Here is a 26053-nt window from a genome sequence, read left to right as displayed (position 1 = left end):
TCAATTATAAGCTTATACAACTTAATATTTAATGACGGTCCATGTTTAACATCTGGCTCACAGAATTCCTAAAAGTTTGACAGTCAGCTCTTGTCAGCCTGAATGACCAGCTACACACTGCCCCACCCCAAACTCCACTTTATGTTAAAATTTTATTATTTTTATTAAAAATTAAAAAATTTTTAATATAATTTTTAAAGGCTACTTTCCATGTACAGTTATTACAAAATATTGATTATATTCCACCTGTTGTACAGTACATCCTTGAGCTATCTTATACCCAGTACTTTGTACCTTCCACCCCCCCACCCCATATTATCCCCCTGCCACTGGTAACCTCTAGTTTGTTCTCTGTATCTGTGACCCTGCTTCTGTTTTGTTTTATTCACTAGTTTGTTGTATTTTTCAGATTTCACATATAACTGATATCATACAGTATTTGTCTTTCTCTGTCTGACTTATTTCACTTAGCATAATGCCCTCCAAGTCCACCCATGTTGCTGCAAATGGAAAAATTTTGTTCTTTTTTATGGCTGAGTAGTATTCCATTGTGTGTGTGTGTATACACACTAAATATATATACATACACCACATTTATATATATGTGTGTGTATATATATATATACACACATACACACACCATATTTCCTCTTTTTTTTTTTTTTTTTTTTTGGCTGTACCATGTGGCTTGTGGGATCTTAGTTTCCCAACCAGGGATTGAACCTGGGCCCTCAGCAGTGAGAGCACGGTATTCTAACCACTGGACCACCAGGGAATCCCATATACCACATTTTCCTTATCCATTTATCTGTTGATGGACACTTAGGTTGCTTCCATGTCTTGCCAACCCCAAACTCTACTTTGATGCCCCTCAAGTCAGGGTGGAGTGGGCTTTCCCACCCTGGGTGCTCTCAGAAAAGGCCGTTTTCACCCCACCTCAGAGTTTTCCTAATTCCCCAGTCCTCAGAGACCTCTTGCTGTCCTGAGCTCTTTGGTACCTCTACTATCCCTCTGTCCCTCATCTTAGCCCCTCCCTTTTCATCTTACAGGTGGACAGGGTCATCGTCTTTGGCCAGACTACAAATGAGAAACTGATAAATGCAGCCAAACAGCTTTTCTGGCAACACGTGAATCCCAAGTGCCTCTTTGTTGGTGTTCTTCTAAGAAGGACAGGTTACCTGTAAGGGCGCTCACATTCCTTGCCCAGTGCCAGCAGGTAGAGATCCATATTTCCCGTCTACCTCTACTAAAGCGTGGGACACTCGCACTCACCAGACCCCTCCCCATTTCTGTCTCTTACCTCTATTGCACTTCAAGTGCTAGAACCTTCTCTGAAGTCTTCAGGCCGGCTCCATACCCCTTCGTGATGGTCCACCCCAGTCCCAGCCTAGCACAGAACCCTATTAAAAGTGCACAGGTAGGGTGTCCATCCTAGGATGTTAGGGGCAGTGACTCTGTGTTCTTGGCACTGTTTCTGACTGGTAGTGACTACTCTTCCTTTACCAGATACACAGATTTGAATCCCAATGACGTGACACTCTCAGGCTGCACTGATGGGATACTGAAGTGAGTACAGGATGGACACTGGAGAGGTTGGGGGCTTTGTTAGAACATCTTTTAGAGATTATCTGTGGCCTCTGCTCTGTTCACTTCCTTTTTTAAAAATAAATTTATTTATTTTATTTTTGGCTGCGTTGGGTCTTCATTGCTGTGTGCGGGCTTTCTTTAGTTGCATCGAGCGGGGGCTACCCTTCGTTGCAGTGCGCGGGCTTCTCATTGCGGTGGCTTCTCTTGTGGAGCATGGGCTCTAGGCACACGGGCTTCAGTAGTTGTGGCACAGGGGCTTAGTTGCTCCGCAGCATATGGGATCAGGAATTCCTGGACCAGGGATCGAACCCATGTCCCCTGCATTGGCAGGCAGATTCTTAACCACTGCACCACCAGGGAAGTCCTCACTTCCTTTTTAAAAGCAAGATAAAAGTTTATTCCTCTTTTATAGCTGTCTAAGCATGGCAACAACACAGTATTACAGGGACCTGGGCATCTTCTATCTGTTGCTCTACCATCCTCAAATACTCTGCTTCCACCTCATAGTTCATGATGGCTGCTCCAGCTCCAGCCATTAGTTTTGTATTACATCTAGTAGGAAAGGAGAAAAGGAGACATGGGAGATTGTGCTGTTTGCTTTTAAGGGAACAACTCAAGAGTTGGTCACATCACTTCTATTCATTCTCTGTGGCCTCTGCTCCATTCCGTTTCAGAGGAAATTCCATGTTAACTTTATTTATTTATGCCAGATCCAGAAATCTTTTAACTTTGTTTTTCTTTCCGCTACTAGGGTTCCCATTTATTTGTTTTTTTCCCCTGCCTTTTCCTTTGGATGCCACCCATTGCCCCCTACTCCTGTTAGGAAGCCTCATACACTTCCCTCCCTCTCCAGGGAGCTTTCATGGCTGGTACTGAGCTGATCAAGCCCAGACTGGAATAACCTGAATCTTTACACCTTCATTCAGCCCAGTTGCCTCTGGCCCAACAGAAAGCCTATGATAACCACGCACACAGCAGAGAGGCTCTAACTGGGTTTCATCTTTGTTCTTTCATTCCTGTGGTTCTGCTGCCTCGCTTATTTCAAGTGTACATTTACTGTTTATGGTCTTCTTAAGGAGCTCCAGTTAACTGGGTGAACCTAATCTTGCCATATCTTTGTCCCCTGCCCCCTTGGAAGATCTTCCTGATTCTCACTCTGCTATTTCGCTCTCATTTATTTTGTCACTCTTTATGACAGGTTCATTGCAGAGCGTGGGGCCTCCCGCCTTCTAGAACATGTAGGCCAAATGGACAAAATATTCAAGATTCCACCGCCCCCAGGGAAGACAGAGGTCCAGTCTCTCCGGCCACTGGAAAAGAATGCTCCAAGCCCCTTGGCTCCTGTTTTCCAACGTGGGTCAGTCTGTGTTTTATGCCCCTGTGAATTGGGAGGGGCTTCAGTCGAAACCTAGAGAAACTCAGGAGGCTGAAATTCTGACTGTAGAGATGCTGCTTGTTCTATTCGCTGAGGAATGCTTCCTCTTTCCCAGGTAGGGGTGTCTCTAACACAGATGGTGAGCATGCCTGTTTCTCTACTAGGGAAAGGGGTTAGGATGCGAGGCGCGTGGCAGGCACCAGGGCTCAGGCAGAGGGCTTAGGGGCGCAGGCTCTGGCTTTTCCATCCTGGCTTTGCCACATAGTAGCTTGAAACTTGGGCTAGTTGCTTGATGTCTTAAGCTGTAGTTCCTTGATCAGTACAATGGAGGTAATGCTTGTGCTTACCTCACAGCGCGGTCATGAGCATTTCACGGGCAGAGTGTAGGTGTGTAATAATTATTGCTGACACAGGAGGGGTGCCCGAGAAATGGCAAGTGGGTTCATTTATTTATTTTTGGCCACGCCGCGTGCCACGTGGGATCTTAGCTCTCTGAACCTGTGCCCCTTGCACTGGCAGTCCCCAGGTGGGGTTTAATTTCTAGGCTCTGCAGTTGAGGTTACAAGCAGGTTATTCTCTGGAGGCCTGCTGGACTCCCACCCTGCAGTCTGCTGTATCTGACTTCTCAGTGCTGAGGGGAGGTCACAGCCCCGCGTGTGGAGCTGGGCTGTGGGCTGATCCCTGGCTTTCCTGCAGATGGCGCAGCGTCCGCCTTTTCATTTCCTCCACTTTCCGGGACATGCATGGGGAACGGGACCTGCTGCTGAGGTCCCTGCTGCCAGCACTGCAGGCCCGAGCGGCCCCCCACTGCATCAGCCTTCATGCCATCGACCTGCGCTGGGGCGTCACTGAGGAGGAGACCCGTCGGAACAGGTATGGGGGCCACAGAGAAGAGGGGCTGGGTCGGCGAGGAGGGGCTTGAGTGGGGGAGCTGACCTGGGCAAGTGCCAAGGGTACGGGGTGCTCTTTGGATGCTATCGGTTGTGAGCCAGAGCCCCGTCTCCCTGACACGACACCCCTATAACCATCCTTCAGGCAGCTGGAAGTGTGCCTAGGGGAGGTGGAGAACTCGCAGCTGTTTGTGGGCATCCTGGGCTCCCGCTATGGCTATGTTCCCCCCAACTACAGCCTCCCTGACCATCCTCACTTCCTCTGGGTAAGGCAGACAAGGTTGGGGCAGGGATGCGAGAAGCCTCGGTATGTCTAGAACCCTGGGACTCTGCACAGGCAGGTCCTTGAGACCTGAAGTGCAACACAGGTAGAAGGTTCTGTGAGTGATCAAGTCCTAGATGAGGGAATTCCTTTGGGAAATACCTCTGGGTTGGCCATGGGGTGCGAGAGGTAAGTTGTAGGGCTGATCAGGCTTTGCCGTCAGACAGAGCTGGGTTCTGATCTCCCTTCTGTCATTGTGCAGCGTTATGGAAAACGGTTTATCTTAATCTAGCCTCAACTTCTTCATATATTAAAGAGAAACAGTGATGTCTACAGTGCAGGATTATTATAACAATTAGAAATCTACTTTAAAAATGCTCCACATGTGAAAGGCATTCCATCAACGTTAGCTATTAGCTATATTTTACTGGCTTGTATCTGGAGGGAGAGAGGAACATTACTGAGATGAAGGGGCCCTGGGGTCTTGGCAGGTCTCAGAGGAGGGGTTCGTGTGACCAGGACTGAACATGCCTGCTCTCTGGCCTCTCCCTGCAGGCCCAGCAGTACCCTTCAGGTCGCTCTGTGACGGAGATGGAGGTGATGCAGTTCCTGAATCGGGGCCTCCGCCTGCAGCCCTCTGCCCAGCCTCTTATCTACTTCCGGGATTCTAGCTTCCTCAGGTACCTTCTGTTGCCTCCAGGCCTCAGTCTCCAAAGAAGGCCAGACAGGCTCAGTGGACGTGTCTTCTGTCTGTAACATTCAGAGTACAAGAGGGGGACCTGGAATGGAGAAACAGGGACCAGAGGGCTTGCCTTGCAGCACCAAAGCAGCCTTGCAGGAGATCTCCACTTGAGGGGTTTCAGGGAACCACAGCCAGGTCTGGTGGTTGGGGACGGAGAGAGGCTGGGGTCTGAATCCAGCCCCGCTCTTGGGGTATCTTTGGTGGTCAGCTCTGTGCCAGATGCCTGGAAGTCTGACTTTATTTCTGAGTCTGAAGAGGCTGCCCATCGGCTCTCAGAACTGAAGAGCTACCTGAGCAGACAGGAAGGGATCACCTGTCGCAGGTGAGCTGGGAGAGGTAGGGAACACCTGCACGGAGCGAGGTGGTGAGGGGGCCCCGGCCCACTGTGACCCTGCTTGTGCTCGCTTTTCCTGCAGATACCACTGTAAGTGGGGTGATGTAGCAGCTGGCCGGCCCTATGTTGGGGAGCTGGAGACGTTTGGGCAGCTGGTTCTGCAGGACGTGTGGAACATGATCCAGAAGCTTTACCTACAGGTCAGCAGGAGCTCTGGTGGCCAGGGGAGTGGAGAGGGGGTAGGCTGGGCCGGGTAGTCCTGGGTGGGAGGTAACTTGGTGGGGGGCACAGTGAGTTTTAGGCCTCGGGTCCTGAGGAACATGGAAACATAGGTAGTCACTGCCCCATGTGTTCTCAGCCTGCGGCCCAGCTGGAGCAGCCAGTGCCCATCCAAGATGATGACTTGGTCCAGGCCGCCTTTCAGCAGCTGAAGAACCCACCGAGCCCTGCCCGACCGCGCCTTCTTCAGGACACAGTGCAGAAGCTGAGGCGCCACCGGGGGAGGCTGAGCCTGGTGACCGGGCAGTCGGGACAGGGCAAGACCACCTTCCTGGTACAGAGTCTCAGAGGCCTGGACAGGAAGGGAGGGCTGCGTGAGCTCAGGAGGGCTACGGAGGTGGGAAACAGGAAGCTTGTGCATGTGAAATGTGACCATGTTTTCTGGTTTCTTCCCATGCAGGCATCTCTTGTGTCAGCCCTGCAAGCTCCTGATGGGACCACAGTGGCCCCCTTAGTCTTCTTCCACTTTTCAGGGGCCCGCCCTGACCAGGGTCTTGTCCTCACCTTGCTCAGACGCCTCTGTGCCTATCTGCATAGCCAACTGCAAGAGCCAAGTGCCCTCCCCAGCACATACCGGTGTGTATCTCCCCGACTCAGCCCAGCCTTGTTGATAGCACGTGACACCACCCCTGCCGACCTTGGTCCTCCTCCTGCACACACAGGGGCCTGGTGTGGGAGCTACAGCAGAGGCTGCTCCCCAAGTCTGCTCAGTCCCTGAAAACTGGCCAGCCTCTGGTGCTGATCATTGATGGGGCTGACAGGTTGGTGGACAAGCGTGGACGGCTGATCTCGGACTGGATCCCTAAGACCCTTCCCCGGGTAAGTGTGAGAAGGAGGTGGGGTGGGATGCAGTAGGGAGAGGGACCTCTCCAACAGCGTTCTCCTCCTTTTCCTTCAACGTTTTTACCCTGTTGCCCAAATCCCACAGTGGGTGCACCTGGTGCTGAGTGTGTCCAGTGATTCCGGCCTGGGGGAGACACTCGAGCAGAGCCAAGGTGCCCATGTGGTGGCCCTGGGGCCTCTGGAGCCATCTGCCCGGGCCCGGCTGGTGCGAGAGGAGCTGGCTCTGTATGGGAAGCGGTTGGAAGAGTCACCTTTCAACAACCAGGTTGGGTGTAGGCCAGGGCGGGTGGGCGTGTGGGGTGAATCTGGGAGCTGGGAGAACCCTGGGTGCTGAAGCTAGCAGCTGCCCCACACAGACCAGCTCCTTCATTTTCTCAGCCGAGGGAAGTTGTCAATAAGATAACTGCGATTCCTTATAATGTCACCCATTCCTTTTCTCGTGGTGAATGGCCTCTCCAGGGCCTGTCCGGGCGAGGGGAGGAGAAAGCTGTGGCTGTCGAATGGGGTAGGCTGAACCGCGGGGGGTTTTCTGAAAGCGCGGCTGGCTGGCTAGAGCAGTGCGGGGCAGGGATGGCTGTGTCCTGAGGTGATGCCAGGGGTCTCTTCCCCGGTGGGGCCTCTGAGAGGAGAAGCTGCCCCGCACTGGGCTTGGTGCCAGGACGGAGGGCAGGGGGTGGAGGGCTGGCTGTGGCCAGGCTCGCTGGTCCTGTGCTGAGTCCTCTGAGTCTTCAGATGCAGCTGCTGCTGGTGAAGCGGGGCTCAGCCCTGCCGTTCTACCTGCGCTTGGTCACTGATCACCTGAGGCTCTTCACGCTCTTTGAGCAGGTCAGTGGAGGACGTGAACGCTCGCTCTTCATCTTCGAAGTCCTAATCCCACTTCCCAGTCTCCATTCAGCCTCTTTCTCCCACCCTCATCCTTTGCCATCTTGTGATCACCCATTCCTCATCCACACCCCCAAGCCCTGCTTCTCTCCCACCAGCGTTGCTCTTTCCTTGTCATCCCTTCGCATTTTTTTTTCTGATGTCCCCTCCCCCACCCACAACCAAAGCTGCTTCTCCCCCTCCCCTCGCTGACTGAGGCCCCTCCCTGTCCCCTCCCAGGTGTCTGAGCGACTCCGGACCCTGCCCGCTACCGTCCCTCTGCTGCTGCAGCACATCCTGGGCACCTTGGAACAAGAGCATGGCCCTGATGTCTTTCCCCAAGCCTTGGCCACTCTTGAGGTCACCCGCAGCGGTCAGTACTTGGAGTGGGCTCGGGGGTTGCATGACCTTCAGTTCGGTTGGGGCCTCAGCAAGCGGTACAAGGAGGGACTAGGTGTCATGGGGGTGGGTACGTTGCGTGGTTTAGGGCCTCAGAGAGCTTGGGTTTTCAGGTCTGACCGTGGACCAGTTGCATGGAGTGTTGAGTGCCTGGCGGATACTTCCCAGGGGGGCCAAGACCTGGGAAGAAGCAGTGGCTGCTGGTAACAGCGGGGACCCCTACCCCATGGGTTCGTTTGCCTACCTCGTCCAGAGTCTGCGCAGGTATAGGTGCCCCCAGCTGAGCTCCCACTGACTTCTGTACCTCCCTGTCTTTGAGCGAGGGCCCCATGTGATCCTCCCTTCATCCTACCCTTCCCTCCGTATAGCCCCTGACACTTGTCTCCCAGACCCTGAATGGCTGTCACTCAAGTTACCACTGTTTGAGATGGGAATGGGAACCCACAGCTGTGCCAGATGCTCACTTACAGACCTCCTCCCTCTTGTCCTGCCTTCTCTCCCTCACACGGGATCAGTTTGCTAGGGGAGGGACCCCTGGAGCGCCCTGGTGCCCGGCTTTGCCTCCGTGATGGGCCCCTGAGAACAGCCGCTAAATGTCGCTATGGGAAGAGGCCAGAGCTGGAGAAGACGGCACACATCCTCATCGCAGGTGACTGCAGCCCAGTGAACCCCCGGGACACTGACTGTGGGACCTGGTACTCCACATCGGCTGGCCCCCTCACCTGCTACCCCAGGGGGTGGATGGCTCTTGCAGTAGCCTGAGGTATGTGATCTTTGGAGATGCTTCAGGGCCGAGCCCGTCTCAGTGTCTGTTCCTGTGACCCACACCTGCAGCTCAGCTCTGGAAGACGTGTGACCCTGATGCCTCAGGTACCTTCCGAAGTTGCCCTCCTGAAGCTCTGGGAGACCTGCCTTATCACCTGGTTAGTCCCCAGATCCTATAGGCACCCTCTCCCAAGGAACTTCTTTGGCTCTTCTGAGACCCCTCTCCCCCATGACCACCATCATCATCTCCACTGCCGTTATCACCCCCACCCCCTTCCCAAACTCCGTGTACCTTTCTCCTTTCAGTTTTCCTGCCCTCGTCCTTCAGGTCCTTTGTCCCAGCTCCTAAGTCTAGGTCTTAGCTGCACAGGCAGGGTCCAAGACTAGACGGTCCCTCCTCACCAGCCTCATCACATCCCTAATGAATCCAGTCTGACTTTCCCAGCTCCAGAGCGGGAACCGTGGCTTTCTTGCAAAGTTCCTTACCAGTCTCCACGTGGTGGCTGCACACCTGGAAGTGGGTCTGATGTCTCAGCTCCTGGAGGCCCATGCCCTCTATGGTGAGATGAGTTACTGGGTGGAGTCTTCTCCAAGCAGTGGCTCCTGGGTGTGTTCATGGGGGGCGGCCTGCTCGGAGGGAGGTGTAATGGAAAGAACAGTTGAATTTCTGTTCCAAGGTGAAAAGGCAAGAGGATAAGCATGTGATTCTTGGGAGACCTTTTGCTTAGGTCTCTTAAACCAGAGGCTCTCACACTTTATTTAGTGGGCATACAATTACTTGGGAAACTTGTTGAAACTGCTGATCCCTGCGTCCCCAGATTCTGGTTTCCTAGGTCTGGAGTGGGACCCAAAGCTTCGTACTTTTAACAGATGTTCCTGATGTGGGACCAGAGGGCCACACTTTGAGACTTAGCATTTTAGACATATCATATGATTGGCTTGGTGCTGGGGTTAATGGGGGTCCAGGCTGGCTCCCCAGTGACACCCCACATCTCTTCTATAGCTTCCTCAGTCCCTGACAAGGAACAGAAGCTTCCTGAGGCTGATGTTGCTGTATTTCACACCTTCCTGAGGCAGCAGGCTTCAGTCCTCAGCCAGTACCCACTGCTCCTGCACCAGCAGGCAGCCAACCAGCCTCTGTACTCGCCCCTTTGCCGCCAGGCCCCCCAGCTCTCCCAGCGATGGCACCTCCAGCGCATGCTACGTTGGCTTAATAAACCCCAGACCCTGAGGGGCCAGCAAAGGTAAAACCCTTGACCCCAGATGCTGGCAAACCCGCCAGAGAGCAAGCTGCAGCCCTCTCTGAAACTGGAGAGTAAAGAACAGACCGCAGTCACCATGGAGAGGGGGGTTCAGGCCCAGAAATGCAGAAACGAATTCCCATCCTCTTCCTTCCCCTCATTCCTCATCTCCTCCCTTTCTTGCTGTTCTTCCTCTAGCTCCAGCCTGTCCCTGGCAGTTTTCTCACCCCCCACAGCTGCGGCCTTCTCCCCTAATGGGCAAAGAGCAGCTGTGGGCACTGCCAGTGGGACGGTTTACCTGTTGGACCTGAGAACCTGGCAGGTACGGCACACAAGGCGGGGTGGGATTTACCTTCAGAAGAGCCTCACATCCTGCCCCGAAGCCCGAGGCAAGCCAAACCCACCAGTTATCACCCTGTTTGATTCGGCACTATACTAAACACTGCAAGGAACACAGGGCTTAGGACATTGTCTTTGCCCACCAGGTGGTCCGTTTTGTTGAAAAACAAGGCATACAAGGTAAAAAAGGAACCAAAACATAGCCATGTGGCATAGGTAAGAGCTAAGTGAGTTGTGCAGTTACTGGAGGACGTAGGATGGAGACGGGGAGGCGTTCCGGGTTGAGTGAGGAGCCCGGGCGAAGATGCTGGGGGGATGTTCCCTGTAAGTTGCTGAGAATAACGGCAGCAGGCGGTAGTACAGTAGGCGGGAGAGGTGGGCCCTGCAGCCACAGCCGCCATCTCTTCCACCCATGTCAGTGCCCCCGCCCCCCACAGGCGTGTGTGTGACGTCATTCCCGCCTCAGAAGCACCAAACCCTCTGTGACTCGGGGTTACGTACGGGGTTCGAAGTGAGGGGGACGATGTGACCTCCCTTGGATCAGGAGGTCCCACTTGAAGCTGTTCGAGCTTGGCCTAGGTCTGGAGTAGGGCCCAAAGCTTTGCACTTTTCACAGGGGCTCCTGCTGTGGGACCAGAGGGCCAGAGTTTGAGACGTAGCAGGGAGTGTAGAGAGCTAAGGGCTCCAGCCCTTCTAGCCATTGCCTCCTTCCTGGTTGGGGCTTGGAGTGGCTGGACGTGGACTGGTCAGGGGCGTGTCCTGAGTGCGCTTCCCCGCTCACTGTCACAGGAGGAGAGGTCTGTGGTGAGTGGCTGTGATGGGGTCTCCTCTTGTTCGTTCCTCTCCGACAACGCCCTCTTTCTTACTGGCTTCGACGGGCTCCTGGAGCTCTGGGACCTGCGGCACGGCTGTCGGTAAGGGGCCCCTCACGTCTCTGCGTGAGGGCCGTCCCTGTTTGTTGGAAGCCCAGGGAGAGGGGGACGAGGAGGGAGTCTGTGGCCGGGGGGCCCCCTGACCTTGTCTCCCTGGGGAAGGGTGCTCCAGATCAAGGCTCACCAGTACCGGATCACCGGCTGCTGCCTGAGCCCAGACGGCCGGCTTCTGGCCACCGTGTGCCTGGGGGGAGGCTTGAAGGTAAGGACCAGGGGACTGTGGTGGTGCAAGCAGCCCTGAACTCGGGGTCAGCCCTGTGAGATCGTTCTCCTCAGTGCGGCAGAGGCTCCGGCTGCTTGGCCTGCTGAGGGCAGGGGACTGGACAAGGTGGCCCCTGGAGCTCTGGGACTGAGCGGCTCAGACATCTATGTCCAGCACCGAGTCCTCCTCCCCTTCTCTCTCGTCCAGCTGTGGGACACGGTCCGCGGGCAGCTGGTCTCCCAGCACGCCTGTCCCAAGCCCCTCAACTGCATCGCTTTCCACCCAGAGGGGCAGGTGATAGCCATTGGCAGCTGGGCTGGCAGTTCCAGCTTCTTCCAGGTGGATGGGCTCCAAGTCACCAAGGTGAGAGGAGCCGGGTGGCCCTGGGGAAGGAAGCACGGGAGGGTGGGAGTGGAGGGCGGGAAATGGCGGACACCTGCATCCTGGGTCACTCTTAGTTTGGGTTGAGAGCAGGGCCCTGACGTTCCAGTTTCTACCTCTCCATGCAGGAGCTGGGGGCCCCAGGAGCCTCTGTCCGTGCCTTGGCCTTCAGTGCGTCTGGGCGGGCTGTAGCTGTGGGCCGGCTGGACGGGATGGTGGAGCTCTGGGTCTGGCAGGAGGGGACACGGCTGGCTGCCTTCCCTGCGCACCACGGCTTTGTTACTGCCGCCCTTTTCCTGCGTGCTGGATGCCAGTTACTGACGGCTGGAGAGGATGGCAAGGTCAGGTTACAGAGGGCTGGCGGTGGGCTATGAGGAGGGGTTGCAAAGGTGTGGGACTATTTGGGGGAGGGTGGCGCCTTTGACGAGGAGTCTGGAGGAGCTTGTGCTACGGGGAGGGGGTGCGGTGTGTGCACAGTAGCTCTTGGGGACGAGTCTCTGGAAGGAGGACTTTAACGGGGGGTGGGTTATCTTTAAGCCCCTTTCTTGGCCCTCAGGTTCAGGTGTGGTCCGGGTCTCTGGGTCGTCCCCGTGGGTGCCTAGGTTGCCCCTCTCTCTCTTCTGCCCTCTCCGTGGCCCTCAGCCCAGATGGCGATCAGGTGGCTGTTGGGTACCGAGCAGATGGCATTCGGATCTACACAATCTCTTCAGGTACCGGAGGGAGAAGGGTTGGAGTGTCTGAGCCTGGAAAGGGCCCCTCTCCCCCAACTCTGGCCCTCTTTCTGAGCGTCTTACTCTGTTGTTGTCCCTCATTCTCTAGGTTCCCAGGGGGCTCAGTGTCAAGCGCTAGATGTGGCAGTGTCTGCACTGGCCTGGCTCAGCCCTAAGGTGTTGGCGAGTGGTGCAGAAGATGGGGCCCTGCAGGGCTGGCTGCTCCAGGGAGGCTCCCTTCAGTCCCTCTGGCTCTTGTCCACACACCGGAAGCCTGTGCTGGCACTGGCCACGTCCCAGGAACTCTTGGCTGCTGCCTCAGGTACGGCTGGGCAGTGGGCATGGACAGGGTCGTGAATCACTGTTCCTTTCAAATGTGCTAACACCTTTCTTTGACTTGTATGTATATGTGTGCATGAAAATACACACACCTATATAACTTTTTTTTTTTTATAACTTGCAAAGTGTCACCCTTTGAGTTTCTGCCTAGTGGGGGATTTTGCTGTGTAAAAGGGATGGGTCTCCCTTAGGAGAAGAGAGAGACGTTAAGGTGAAAATGGCCTTAGTCCTGTCTAGGTAAGAGGCTTGTTCAAAGTGACACTGTGCACTTTAGGAGAGGAGGGTGTGGCGGTGCAGTCGGGAGTTAGAAGGAGACGGCCGCAGAGCCAGAGCTGGGAGTGCCTGGCATTCCTGCCCTGTGCCTCACATGGTGAATGATCCTTGTCCAGGGCCTGGGTGGGACTCACGGCGTCGCTCCCTTGGAGCTGTGCCCTCAGACATCACCTTCAGCCCCCATGATTCCCTTTGTCTCTGGCCTCCCAGGCCTGTGTCACTTCCTCTTTCAGAAAATCTTCCTGTCTCCCCATTTCTAATGCAGAGGACTTCACAGTGCGTCTGTGGCCAAGGCAGTTGCTGGCACTGCCACAAAAGACAGAAGACTTTCCCTGTGGCACTGAGCTCCGGGGACACGAGGGCCCCGTAAGCTGCTGTAGCTTCAGCACCGATGGATGCCGCCTGGCCACCGGGGGCAGGGATCGGGTGAGCTGCAGGGCCCTCCTCCCCGTGGGCCCCCAGCCCCTCTGGTGCTGGATTCTTGAGCAGCTCACTTCCCACTGCTTCCTCCAGCTTTTTGCTTTGCTCAATGGCCTGTACGGGATCTGTCCACCCGTCCTCCTCTGACATTCCCTCTTTCCTTGAAACCTTTTGCCTGAGATGGCTCTGGTGTCCTGTGGTCCTGATGGCTTCCTCTCTTGGGGCCTGTCCAGAGTCTGCTCTGCTGGGATGTGAGGACACCCAAAGCCCCTGTTCTGATTTGCTCCTTCTCTGCCTGTCACCGAGACTGGGTTACTGGCTGTGCCTGGACCAAAGACAACCTCCTGGTGAGTGAAGGGGTGGGGGGGGGCGTGGCACAAAGCTCAGCAGGGTTCTTGGGGGAGGACAACATATCCCACCTCATCCTGTTCCTAATACCCATTTATAATATAGTATATGATTTTCTAACACCCAATATAATAGCTCACATTTATTGAGCACTTAGTATGTGCCAGACATTGGACTAAGCCCTTGGCATATATGGCCTCATTTAGTCTTTACAACACCCTGTAAAGAAGATAGTACTATTCTCTCTATTTCATAGACAAGGATATCGAGCTCAGCTAGATTAAAGACCATTTCCAGGGTCATGTAAGTGAAGAAGCTGAGCCAGTAAACTTTATGATAAGAAAGCCCATGCTCTTAACAAGAACACAGAACTGTCTCCCCAAGGGCTTAGGATGCCCTGTGTCTGCAGGTAAAGGTAGTGCTATGATTTCTTTGGTCCTAAGTGAAAAATGGGTCTCAAATTATGCACTCAACGTTGGTAAAGCCTAGTTTTCCAACGCAGAGTCCCTGTTGTTCTCAAAAAGAAACGAGTAGCAATTGAATAGACTTATCATTGTCTGTCCTACCCCTGACTTCTAGGCAGCCAGATCTCTCCTGGGCGTTGCAGACTTCTCACCTTTGTCGGGGTGAGAGAAAGTTGTTGTTGACTGACATTATGTTAATAACAAGGACAATAGCCACTATTTATTCAATGCTCACTATGTACCAGGCATCCTGCTAAGTCCTTTACGTAGATGCTTCAGCCCCATATCAGTAGGTACACTGTCATTATCCTAGTTGAACAGATGAGAAGCCTGAGGCCCAGAGAGATGAACTGGCCCCAGGTCACCAAGCAATGAATGGTGGAACTAGGATTTGAACCCAGGACAGCCCTTGCTGTTAATCACAAGGCTTACCGCCCTCCACCCTACGTTATAAGTATAGAGAAATGCTGGAGGGATGCTGATTATTCCACTCCTCTGCCCTCTGACTCTGCAGGTCTCCTGCTCCAGTGATGGCTCTGTAGGGCTGTGGGACCCAGAGTCGAGACAGCAGCTTGGTCAGTTCCTGGGTCACCAGAGTGCCGCGAGCGCCGTGCTGGCTGTGGTGAGAAGGCAGTGGAGAGCTCACTGGGGGTCCCTGGGAAGGTTAAGGGGGCTTTGGGAGACTGGATGCATTGCGTATCTAATCCCAAAGGCAAAAGGAGTATAAAGAGTGAGATGCTTGGGCTTCCCTGGTGGCGCAGTGGTTGAGAGTCCGCCTGCCAATGCAGGGGACACGGGTTCATGCCCCGGTCCGGGAAGATCCCACATGCCGCGGAGCGGCTGGGCCCGTGAGCCATGGCCGCTGAGCCTGCGCGTCCGGAGCCTGTGCTCCGCAATGGGAGAGGCCACAGCAGTGAGAGGCCAGCGTACCGCAAAAAAAAAAAAAAGTGAGATGCTTGGGCCTGAATTAGAGCAGGATTAGGGTATTGAGGCTGAGAGTTGGTGTGAGGGGAGGGAGAGCATGAAAACACAGTATCTCAGTATCATGACCTTGTGGCATGATGGAAGTCCTGAGCCTCCCAGCCCCACTATCTGGGGTGTCCTCATTCTTTGACATCTTCTAGGCCCTTAATACTGAGCCCACACCTCTGTGGCGGGAGTCGTAATTCCCATGTCCAACTCAGTGTGACTCTTCTCTTATCCTGTGCTCTGGGGCAGGAGGGGCACGTGGTATCTGTGGGCCGAGATGGGACCTTGAAAGTGTGGGACCATCAGGGTGTGGAGATGACCAGCATCCCTGCTCACTCAGGACCCATCAGCCACTGTGCAGCTGCCCTGGAGCCCAGTGCAGGTAATGAAATGTCAGCCACCTTCCCGTCCCCGCTGCCTGTTCCCTTCTCCCCTTCTCCTGACTCAGTTTCTGTATCTTATCAGCTGGCCAGCTGGGGTCAGAGCTTCTGGTGGTAACTGTGGGATTGGATGGGGCCACACGGTTGTGGAATCCACTCTTGGTGAGTTCCCTGAAAGGCCTTGGGTGGGGGCAGTGGAGAGGGTATGATGGTACAGCGTCCTGTTGTGTCACCTCCCCACTGTGCCATCTCCATCCTTTCCTCCTAGGTGTTTCAAACACACACCCTCCTGGGACACAGTGGCCCAGTCAGTGCAGCTGCTGTTTCAGAAACCTCAGGCCTCCTGCTGACTGCCTCAGAGGATGGTTCCATACAGCTCTGGCAGGTACCTGAAGAAGCAGGTGAGGTGTGGAGAGACTCAAGGTGTGAAAGGGGGGTGTGTTTGTCGGACCAAGAAGGTCAAGGGTAGCCTGCTGTCTCCTCTTGTATCCCAACAGTGGTCCAGCTCCTAATGAATCACTTCCTTTCTTCTCCAGATGACACATATATACCCAGGAGTCATGCAGCCATCACTGCTGTGGCCTGGGCCCCAGACGGTTCTATAGCAGTGTCTGGGAATCAAGCTGGGGAACTCACCTTGTGGCAGGAAGCTAAGGCTGTGGCCACAGCACAGGTGAGTTGGGTCAACTTCAGTTCTTTGTTTATGTGAATTCTGCCCTGGCTATGTATCTGATGGTATGTGCCGGGGTTAGAGGTTGCGTAGACGCCTGGGATGGGGAAGAAGGTTAATCCTGGTTCCTCAGAAATACTGAAATAAACTTGTATTCACTAGGCTCCAGGCCGCATCAGTGCTCTGATCTGGTACTCAGCACACACCTTGATTGTTGTCAGTGCTGATGAAAAAGTCAGTGAGTGGCAAGTGGAACTGCAGAAGGGTTCAGCACCCAGAAATTTCAGGTGAAATGAGGCGGCTGGGTTAATGAATACAGTTACATCTGGGATTTTGCTCAAATCACTCCCTTCTACTTCTGAACTAGGTCAATAGGATGTTAGTAAGCAGGAAAAAGTCACTGGGAAATTGTTTTCTGCTCATCTTGTCAATTTAAGTAATAATTATCAAGTGCCTACTTTATGCTAAGCTCTGGGCCAGGCAGTGTGAACCAGATTGAAATTAATTTTTAACTAAGGGAGCTCACAGTACAGGAATGTGCACATAAGTAAACTGCCAACAATATGCAGAGTGATTACTGCTATAATAAAGATATATATATATATTTATATATATATATATTTTTATATACATATATGTAAAATTCCTGGGGCTGCAGAATTTAAGACATTTACTGATTACAAAAGAGTTGCTATTTGAGATTGGGCTTAGAGGATGAGTAGGAGTTTTCTGAATCAGTAAGGGAAGGGAATGGTGTTTTAGGAAGAGGAGGTAGCATTAACAAAAGGCATGGAGGCATGAGAGTGCGTGGTGTGTTCTGAGTATAGCTCAGTCTTTGGGTTCTTGGTGCGAGTGGTGGTGGGGAATTGGGTTGAAAAAATAAACTGGGGCCAAGCTGTAGAGGGCACAGTGCTAAGAATTTTGAGCAGAATAATTATCTGAATTTTAGAAAGAGAACTCTAGTGGCCACACGGAGGATGGTTAGTAGTAGAGAGATACTAAACGTAGGGCGACCACATTTACAGCTGATGCTCTAGTCCAGGGAAGACAGAACGTGAGCCCTGACCTGGGCAGTGGGGATGAAAAGGAAAGATAAAGATTTAGGCATGTGTTGCCAGTAGAGTCCACAGTGCTTATCAATCAATTGGAGGTCAGGAGGGAAGGAAAGGACAGGAATGTTAGAGATTCCTGGTTTGAGCAGATAAGGTGATGATGGTATGATGAATACTAATATAACAAAAACAGAAAGAGGAACACAATTTGTAGGGATGGTGATATATTTTGTTTTATACTTTCCTCCTGAGGAATTCATGGGGAACTGAGAGAGGCGGACTAAGGTAGAATCTTTCTCTGTCCATGTATCCCTTTTTGCGCTATAGTCTTCACCTGAACCGAATTCTGCAGGAGGACTTAGGGTTCCTGACAGGTGTAAGTCTGGTCCCTGACGGTCACTCCCTCATCTTGGCCAAAGCAGATTTGCAATTACTGCACATGAAGCCAGGTGATGAGCCCTCTGTAATCTGGTAAGATCCAAAATGTTTTCTCTTGGGCTGGAGAAAAGAGGAAAAGTGGGTTAGTGGCTACCCTGAGTTTGGGTCTAACTAGAACAAACATTGGGGTCATACGGAGAGGTGTTCCTGGGCTTAGCCTCTTTCTTTCTTATCAACCAGGAGAAGCTATTCAGAAGATCCTATAATGTTGTCCACCCACCAGGACTATGGTGTGTTTGTCCTGCAGTCAATGAACCTCAGAGTTCTTTCTTTCTCAGTAAGTTCTGTCTGGGTGTGTGTTAAAACAAACATTTGTCCAGGACCAATGTTTTAAAGCCTTGGGGCCATGATGGAGGATAAGAGGAAGGAAGGGAAAAGCAGTTGGTTCCAAATCCCCTTCTCTTCCTTCAACTATAGCTCTACTTAAGAGCATTTTATATTGGGTTTCCCTATAAGATTTCATTGATACCAAAAAGGATTCTAGTGTTTAAAAGAATCGTGGGAAACGATAAACCTAGTTGTTTTCATTGCATTTTCTTCATATCTGTCTTGTCTTGCCACTGTGAGTATTAGCAGTGTCTTGAACAGTACAGATATATATCATAGACATTATGTTGGGCGAAAGAAGCCAGACACAAAAAACTACATATTACATGATTTCACCTAAATGAAGTTCAAGAACAAGCAAAAGTAATTTATAGTGACAGAAGTCAGAATATTGTTAGCTCTGGGGGTGGTGATACTCTGGTATTGACTGGGAAGGGGCGTGAAGGCGACTTTCCAGGGTGATGGAAATGTTCTACATCTTGATCTGGACAGGGATTACATGGATGTATACACATGTAAAATTTTATCAAGATGTCCATTTAAGATTTGTGTATTAGTACTTTCCTGTACCTAGGATACGATTTTGAAAAATCTTGACCAGCCCAGAGCAGAAAAGAGTTGCTTTGTCTGGGTAGCAGTAAGTGATACAAGTAGGCTAATCAAAATGATCTGTCCTTTCACAGAGCCAAAAGGAATTAGGAGAGTTTTCAGAGTGCCCAGAATTTGATCTGAGCTTAGAGAATCCTAATAAGACCCTCATATCGGTAACTCAGGCCAAACCTGAATCTGGTGAGTGGTGATGGGAGGGCCCAAGGAATCCAGAGGTGGCCTAGGGGAGGATGGTGGATCCTTCAAAGTCTAAGACCTGGCTCAAACTCTGCCCTTGAAATGGCAGAGTCCTCATTTTTGTGTGCCAGCTCTGATGGGACGCTGTGGAACCTAGCTAGATGCAATGTTGAAGGAGAATGGACCACAGATAATATCTGGCAGGAAAAAGTAGAAATGCCTGAAACCCAAACTCCAGAGACAGATGCGTGTGTATGTGCTGACACGTATACCTGTCCAGCAGTCCCACAGCTAAAGACACGGCAGCGTAGAAAGGTGAGTTTGAGGGAAAGGTCACAGACGTTGGGGAGGAGGCTCTAGGTCTGACCCAGCAGACTTCTCTGCTTCCTTGTCTGAGGAGGGTCCACTGAGAACTCACCACACCTCTTCCCCTCCCTCCCTAAGATTCACACAGGCTCTGTCACAGCCCTCCACGTGCTGCCTGAGTTGCTGGTGACAGCTTCAAAGGACAGAGATGTTAAACTGTGGGAGAGACCCAGTATGCAGCTCGTAAGTGTGTGTGTGTGTGTGTGTGTGTGTGTGTGTGTGTGTGTGTGTGTGTAAGGAGGGCTAAAGGGATGTCATAGAGTAAACTTGGGGTAAGAAAGGGCAAAAGATCAAGACTGTGTTCTTCTGTCCTTCTTGCAGTAATGTGCAACTAACCTGTTTCTAAACAAAAGTCATTGGTGTGAGACAAATAAGTAAGGAGGCCCTAGGCTTGTAGCCCACATCTCCCGTTTTTGTTCCCATTGTAGCTGGGCCTGTTCCGATGTGAAGGGGCAGTGAGCTGCCTGGAACCTTGGCTGGGTCCTAACTCTGCCCTGCAGCTCGCAGTGGGAGACACACAGGGCAATGTATACTTTCTGTCCTGGGAATGAAGATCACTGCTCAGGGCAAAGAGACCGCTTGTGCTAGAAATGCAAAGCCTGAAGACACCAGTGGCTACGTTCTTGATACAATTATATAAATAAAAGGTGGGAAAATCTCACATGCAGTCCTGCCTGTGTTCTTAATGTGGATTTGGACCAAGAGGGAAGAATATGAATGTTCTTATGTTTCTTTTCTGATTTAACATTAATCCTTACCAGAACTGCAAGAAAGTGAACCAGATCTCTAGTATTCTTTGAAATTATGCTTTAGAATTCTTGTGTCATTTTCTGGCCCCAGGACCGTAAGGTATGACTCCTACCAGGAGGAGGAATGAAAGTGATGTTGACCAGCACTTAGTTTGAACAGAAATCTGAAGACCTCTCACTTGTTCAAGGAAGAGGAAGAGAAGGAAGAATGAGTCACTTGGGCCCTGGTTCAGGGTATTTGGAAAGAACTGGGATAGAACCAGGACAACGCTAGGTTCCTGTCACAGAAGCAGCCCCATCTACTCAGAGCCAACTGCCCAGGTGAGAGGTGAGAAGCCAGGGCTCTGAGAGCAGAGCGTGTCTTCTGGCTTTCACAGCCTCTGACAGGGCAAGCGGCAGCCACTTGACTTGGAAGCATTAGTCAGTATAGTAATTTGCATTCTTGGAGGAGATCACAAAAGGGTATCTCTCTCAAATTGAAGTTCATAAAGATAAAATGAGTTGAAAGGTGGAACAATGCCTACACATGGACTTGCTGTGGACTGTGACCCTCTTAAGTAAACTGTGACCCTCTTATTTTCCTATAAGTCTGTTTTATGGGAGAGGAAGTTCCCTGAGGCCCTTTCTTTCTAAGGGTTAAGGAAGGGTTAAGGGTCTTCGGTGTCCAAGAAGTCAAGGACTTGTGTATGATAAGCCAGAGCTATTACAGGATTTTATCCTGGGTTGGTAGGGTTCTCTCAGAGACATATCACTGCACTCTGGTCTAGAGTTTTCTGGATTTAGGGAGTTGAGGGGTACTCAGTTTCATTCTTACTTTGCCCTGATTCCAGATTTTATGTGGAGAAATCACCTGAAGGACTTTATCTTATTTCTACCAATGCCTCATATTCTCTCTCAGCCTGAGGATAAAGACATAAGGAATGCCATCAGCTGATAAGTTTTAATCGTAGGTCATGCTTCTATCTTTTCTCCCATGCCTCATGCAGGGCTCTAAATGTACCTTCTAGACTACCTGCTCTACATGAACCTTGTGACTAGAAGTCCAAGTTAAGGTAATTTGAAACTTACGATTCATACTACTACCCAGAAATGCTACAGAGAACCATGGCACAGCATCATCCTGGAAGTCACTGGTTTCAATCTTTTGCCTTTTGTTCCCCTGAAAGCATGGGCCAAGGAAGGAGGAGGCCCTAGATGTCTGTCTTCCGTGCTCTAAAAATTCTACAAAGGCACCCCAGCTGAGGATGGAGGAGTGGGGCTGGAGAAAGTAAAGCATACCTTGCTCAGTAGACTCAGCTCTGTTTACCAGGTCCACCCGAAGGGTGTGATCTTTCTTATCTTGGAGATATAATTGCTATGAGTGAAGAACAGGTTCTAGGTAACAGTAAATATGTCCCCAAGGGAGTTGAAGGGAAAATCAGTTTAGGTTTTACGTTAAATATTTTCTGAGTTCTTATCATTAAACAATTTCAGTGTCTCCCAGTGCCTGGATGAGTTCAATTATAGTCACTGGATTATAGGATCATAGGACATTGGAACAGTCTTCTTCAACCCACAGAAGCACCTTTTTCATGTGTCAGTTTTTAACATCTGTTTTTACACATCTGTGCAGTTTGGGTTTTTTTGTTTGTTTGTTTTGGCCATGCCCTGCGGCTTGCAGGATCTCAGTTCCCTGACCAGGGAATGAACCTGGGCCACAGCAGTGAGAGCCCAGAATCCTAACCACTCGGCCATTGGGGAACTCTCACCACAATTTGTTTTTGAAATCTAGAACATATCTATTCAAAGCTTGGTTTGTGGGCTTCCCTGGTGGTGCAGTGGTTGAGAGTCCGCCTGCTGATGCAGGGGACGCGGGTTCGTGCCCCGCTCTGGGAAGATCCCACATGCCGCGGAGCGGCTGGGCCCGTGAGCCATGGCCACTGAGCCTGCGCGTCCGGAGCCTGTGCTCCGCAACGGGAGAGGCCACGACACAAAAACAAAGTTTGATTTGTGGACCAGTGCTGTTCCACAAATTCTTGATGGTTCATTTTCCTGGTACTTCATTTTTATTATATTTTACGAAAGTATTGTTCCATGACAGGTCAGAAATTTGTTTTAACAAGACTGCTTCCCTTTCCCCATCTGTAAAATAGGCATAATAATATTGCCTATTTTTTAGGGATGTTGTGAGGATTAAATGAGTTAAAACATGTGAAACACTTAGAACAGTAGTTGACACTTACATGGTAAATGTTCAGGAAGTGCTTGACTGTTCTTTTCCTTATCCACTAGTGCAAGTATCACCTTGTTATTCTTTCTCAAAAATGTCTTGGTTATTGGTATATATTTAATCAGATGAAATCTGGACTCAATTTTTCATTTAAAAAATATATATATGGGGAACTGATAGAATTTTTAAAAAAGAAAAAAACCCCACTTGTTGGCTGTAAATCTACCTGGAAATAAAACACATTACTTCCACTCATATTTTATATATGTGAGCAAAGCAAGTCACACGGCTCTGCCTATTGTCAAAGGGGAGGGAAGTGTCATCCTACCATGTATCTGGAAGAACTAGGAACCAGATACACAGTTATACCCTCAAAGAACCTGTGTTGATGCTTTTCCAGTAGAATGGCTCTTAGTCCTTTTTTTAAAAAGATCAGTTAAGATTTACACAGAATATTCCCACATACCCTTCTTCACCCAGCTTCCTCTAGTGTTAACATCTTACATAACCAAAAAATTAACATTGATACAATATTATTAACTACATATGTGATTCGATTTCCTCAGTTTTTCCACTAATATCTTCATTTTGTTCCAGGTTCAATCCAGAATACCACATTGCATTTAGTCATTATGGCACCTTAGTCTAATCCTTCAACTGTGACCCTGTCTCAGACTTTCCATAGTCTTGACATTCTTGGAGATTTCTGGTCAGGTGTTTTGTAGAATATCCCTCAGTTTGGCTTTGTCTGCTGTCTTCTCATGAACAGACTGAAATTATAAATTTAAAGGAAGAATACAAGAGATGATGTGCCCTTCTTGTTACATCATATCAAAAGCAATGATATCAACATGACTTATTACTAGTGGTGTTAACCTTGATCACTTGTAAGGTTGACGCGATGTTTGCCAGGTTTTTCTTACTGTACCTTCTCCATATTGTTTGTTAGAAGCAAGTCATTAAGTCTAGCTCACACTCAAGGGGAAGGGGATTAAGCCTCTAAGAGGGAGATATAGCAAAGAATTTGTGGTAATCACCACAAAATCAATAAATTTTGAGGTAAGTTTTTTTAGACTATGCAAATATTCTATTTTCACTGACTTTTTAATATTCATGCATCAATCTTGCCTGAGCAATTATGACTGTGATTTTCTAATGATGATTTTCTATTTCCCTCAGCCCTTCTATATTAATTGAAATTCTAAAGGGAATGTTTATCCCCTCTTCCCCACTTATTTATATATTGAGTCATTCACATATCAGTATGGACTCATGAATATCTATTTTACTGTTTGGGAGCCTGTTGCATTTTATTACTTAAACTTCATAGTATGTATATTTCAATGCAACTTTTTTGGCCACTATTTATAAAGGAAAAATATATATCACAAAAATTCAGTATAGCATTTTCAATTGAGATATAATTCATTTTCACCTTTTTTTTTTTTTTTTTCTGGCTACACTGCACAGCATGCGGGATCTTAGTTCCCTGACCAGGGATCAAACCCGTTCCCCCTTCCCCGGAGCCTTAAGCACTGGACTAGTGGTGTTAGGGGAGTCCTGTTTTTCACCCTATAATTCAGTGGTTTTTAGTATATTCCAACACTGCAACTATCACCATTAATTCCAGAACATTTTTATTACCTCCAAAGAAACATTGTACCGAATCACCCCCCTCTCACCCCTTCCTCCAGCCACTGGCAATTGCTAATCTACTTTTCATCTCTATGGATTTGCCTATTCAAGACATTTTATATAAATGGAATCATACAATATGTGGCCTTTTGTGTGGCTTTCACTTAGCATGTTTTCAAGGTTTATCCATTTTGTAGCATGTATCAATACTTTATTCCATTTTACAATAATAATACAATATAACAATAAATAATACAATAATATTCCATTGTATAGATACACCATATTGTGTTCATCCATTCATCAATTGATAGAAATTCTGGTTGTTTCCACTTTTTGGCTATTATTATGTTGCTATCAACAGTCAACGTACAAGTTTTTGTGTAAACGTTTCTTTTCAATTCTCTTTACATACCTAAGATCAGGATTAGTAGGTCTCACAGTAACTATATGTTTTAACTATTTGAGGAACTGCCAAACTATTCTCCAAAGAAGCTGAGCCATTTTACATTCTCACCAGTAACATGAGAGGTTTCTAATTCGTCCACATTTTCACCACTACTTGTTATTTTTGGTCTTTTTAATTGCAGCCCTGCTAGTGTTTGTCAAGTGGTATCTTGTGATTTTGATTTGTTTCTTTAATATTTAATGATGTTGAACATCTTTTCATGTGCTTATTATTGGACATTTGTATTTCTTTGGAGAAATTTCTATTCAGATTCTTTGGTTGGTTTTTAACTGGGTTATTTATCTTTTTGTAAATAAATTTATTATTTATTTATCTTTTTGGCTGCGTTGGGTCTTTGTTGCTGCGCGTGGGCTTTCTCTAGTTGTGGCGAGCGGGGGCTACTCTTCGTTGCAGTACACGGGCTTCTCATTGTGGTGGCTTCTCGTTGCGGAGCACGGGCTCTAGGCACACGGGCTTCAGTAGTTGTGGTACATTGGCTCAGTAGTTGTGGCTCGTGGGCTCTAGAGTGCAGGCTCAGTACTTGTGGCGCACAGGCTTAGTTGCTCCGCGGCATGTGGGATCTTCCCGGACCGGGGCTCAAACCCATGTCCCGTGCATTGGCAGGTGGATTCTTAACCACTGCACCATCAGGGAAGCCCCTGTTTATCTTTTTATTGTTGAATTGTAAGAGTTCTTTATATATTCTGGATACTGGATCCTCATCATGTTATGATTTGCAAATATTTTCTCCCATTCTATAGGTTGTCTTTTCACTTTCTTGATAGTGTCCTTTTTTTTTCTTCCCCTAATATATCTGTTTATTTATAATTAATTAATTATTTTTTTGGCTGCATTGGGTCTTCGTTGTGGCACGTGGAGTATTTTGTTGCATCATGTGGCCTCTTTGTTTCAGCGCACGGGCTTCTCTCTAGTTGTGGTGTGCAGGTTTTCTCTCTCTAGTTGTGGCACACTGGTTCCAGAGTGCGTGGGCTCTGTAGTTTGCAGCACGTGGGCTCTCCAGTTGAGGAGCATGGGCTCAGTAGTTGTGGCACGCGGGCTTAGTTGCCCTGCAGCCCGTGGGATCTTAGTTCCCCGTCCAAGGTTCGAACCCGTGTCCCCTGCATTGGAAGGTGGATTCTTTACCACTGGACCACCAGGGAAGTCCCGATAGTGTCCTTTGATTAACAAAAGTTTCAAATTTTGATGAACACTATTATTTTCTTTGGTTGATTGTGCTGTTGGTGTCATAGCTCAGAAACTATTGCCTAATCCAAGGTCACAAGATTTCCATCTGTGTTTTCTAAAAGTTTTATAGTTTTAGCTCTTACATTTAAGTCTTTGACACACTTTGAGTTAATTTTTGCATATAGTGTGAGGTAGTATTCCAAATTGATTACTTTGCATGTGGATATCCAAGTTGTCTTGACACCATTTATTGAAAAAACTATTCTTTCCCCCTTTTAGTAGTCCTGGCATCCTCGTTGAAAATCAGTTGACCATAGATACATGTATTTATTTCACAACTCTCCAATTTTATTGATCTATATATCATCTTTATGCCAGTACCACACTTTCTTGATTACTACAGCTTTGTAGTAAGTTTTGAAATCAGAAAGTGCGAGTCCTCCAACTTTTTCAAGATTGTTTTGGCTATTCAAGATCACTTTGCAATCTCATATGAATTTTAGGTTTGTCTTGTTCACTTGTGCAAAAAGGCTGTTGGAATTTTGACCAGAATTGCGCTGAATCTGTAGATCACTTTGGGGAGTATTGCCATCTTAGATATATTAAATTTTCCAATCCATGAACACAGTGTACTTCCACCTATTTGGGTCTTCTTAAATTTCTTTCAATAATGTATTGTCATTTTCAGTGTACAAGTTTTGTGATTTAAATCTACTCCTAATTTTTTTTGATGCTATTATAAAGGGATTTTAATTTCCTTTTCAGACTATTCATTGCTAGTGTATAGAAATACAACTGATTTTTGTATATTGATCTTGTATACCACAACCTTGTTGAACTTATTCTCTCTAAT

The 26053-nt window shown here is 49.3% G+C and overlaps 2 protein-coding genes across 5 annotated transcripts in view; both read left to right on the top strand.

Annotated features, from left to right (window-relative positions):
- The window catches only part of TEP1 (telomerase associated protein 1), a 35887-nt gene extending 16255 nt beyond the window's left edge, over positions 1-19632 (top strand). For 2 of the 4 annotated variants that reach the window (XM_029237215.1, XM_029237216.1), the window contains 40 exons: positions 1050-1180; positions 1507-1566; positions 2786-2944; positions 3659-3835; positions 3998-4118; positions 4670-4794; positions 5065-5178; positions 5273-5390; positions 5549-5743; positions 5870-6045; positions 6132-6288; positions 6398-6577; positions 7045-7137; positions 7414-7546; positions 7686-7836; positions 8088-8221; positions 8407-8495; positions 8783-8897; positions 9341-9581; positions 9777-9900; positions 10707-10831; positions 10952-11051; positions 11259-11414; positions 11561-11773; positions 11989-12142; positions 12252-12464; positions 13020-13180; positions 13408-13521; positions 14501-14608; positions 15205-15337; positions 15421-15497; positions 15604-15736; positions 15872-16008; positions 16168-16292; positions 17385-17528; positions 17676-17772; positions 18506-18611; positions 18718-18923; positions 19053-19157; positions 19403-19632. In XM_029237215.1, the coding sequence (XP_029093048.1) occupies positions 1050-1180; positions 1507-1566; positions 2786-2944; positions 3659-3835; positions 3998-4118; positions 4670-4794; positions 5065-5178; positions 5273-5390; positions 5549-5743; positions 5870-6045; positions 6132-6288; positions 6398-6577; positions 7045-7137; positions 7414-7546; positions 7686-7836; positions 8088-8221; positions 8407-8495; positions 8783-8897; positions 9341-9581; positions 9777-9900; positions 10707-10831; positions 10952-11051; positions 11259-11414; positions 11561-11773; positions 11989-12142; positions 12252-12464; positions 13020-13180; positions 13408-13521; positions 14501-14608; positions 15205-15337; positions 15421-15497; positions 15604-15736; positions 15872-16008; positions 16168-16292; positions 17385-17528; positions 17676-17772; positions 18506-18611; positions 18718-18923; positions 19053-19157; positions 19403-19525 (5523 nt within the window). In that variant the 3' untranslated portion in view covers positions 19526-19632. Of the gene's footprint in view, positions 1-1049; positions 1181-1506; positions 1567-2785; positions 2945-3658; positions 3836-3997; positions 4119-4669; positions 4795-5064; positions 5179-5272; positions 5391-5548; positions 5744-5869; positions 6046-6131; positions 6289-6397; positions 6578-7044; positions 7138-7413; positions 7547-7685; positions 7837-8087; positions 8222-8406; positions 8496-8782; positions 8898-9340; positions 9582-9776; positions 9901-10706; positions 10832-10951; positions 11052-11258; positions 11415-11560; positions 11774-11988; positions 12143-12251; positions 12465-13019; positions 13181-13407; positions 13522-14500; positions 14609-15204; positions 15338-15420; positions 15498-15603; positions 15737-15871; positions 16009-16167; positions 16293-17384; positions 17529-17675; positions 17773-18505; positions 18612-18717; positions 18924-19052; positions 19158-19402 lie in introns of those variants that run through there. The other 2 variants (XR_003795818.1, XR_003795819.1) reach the window with 2 other exon arrangements.
- A 393-nt stretch (positions 19633-20025) lies between these two features.
- Positions 20026-26053, top strand: part of CCNB1IP1 (cyclin B1 interacting protein 1) — a 53771-nt gene continuing 47743 nt past the window's right edge. Inside the window, exon 1 of the mRNA XM_029237220.1 lies at positions 20026-20044. The gene's annotated coding sequence lies outside the window, so the exon portion shown is untranslated. The remainder of the gene's footprint in view (positions 20045-26053) is intronic.

This window comes from Monodon monoceros, unplaced genomic scaffold, assembly GCF_005190385.1.
Source record: "Monodon monoceros isolate NGI ecotype Baffin Bay Population unplaced genomic scaffold, NGI_Narwhal_1 Super_Scaffold_21, whole genome shotgun sequence".
In the NCBI taxonomy this organism is placed as follows: domain Eukaryota; kingdom Metazoa; phylum Chordata; class Mammalia; order Artiodactyla; family Monodontidae; genus Monodon; species Monodon monoceros.
This window is presented reverse-complemented; position numbering and strand designations above follow the sequence as displayed.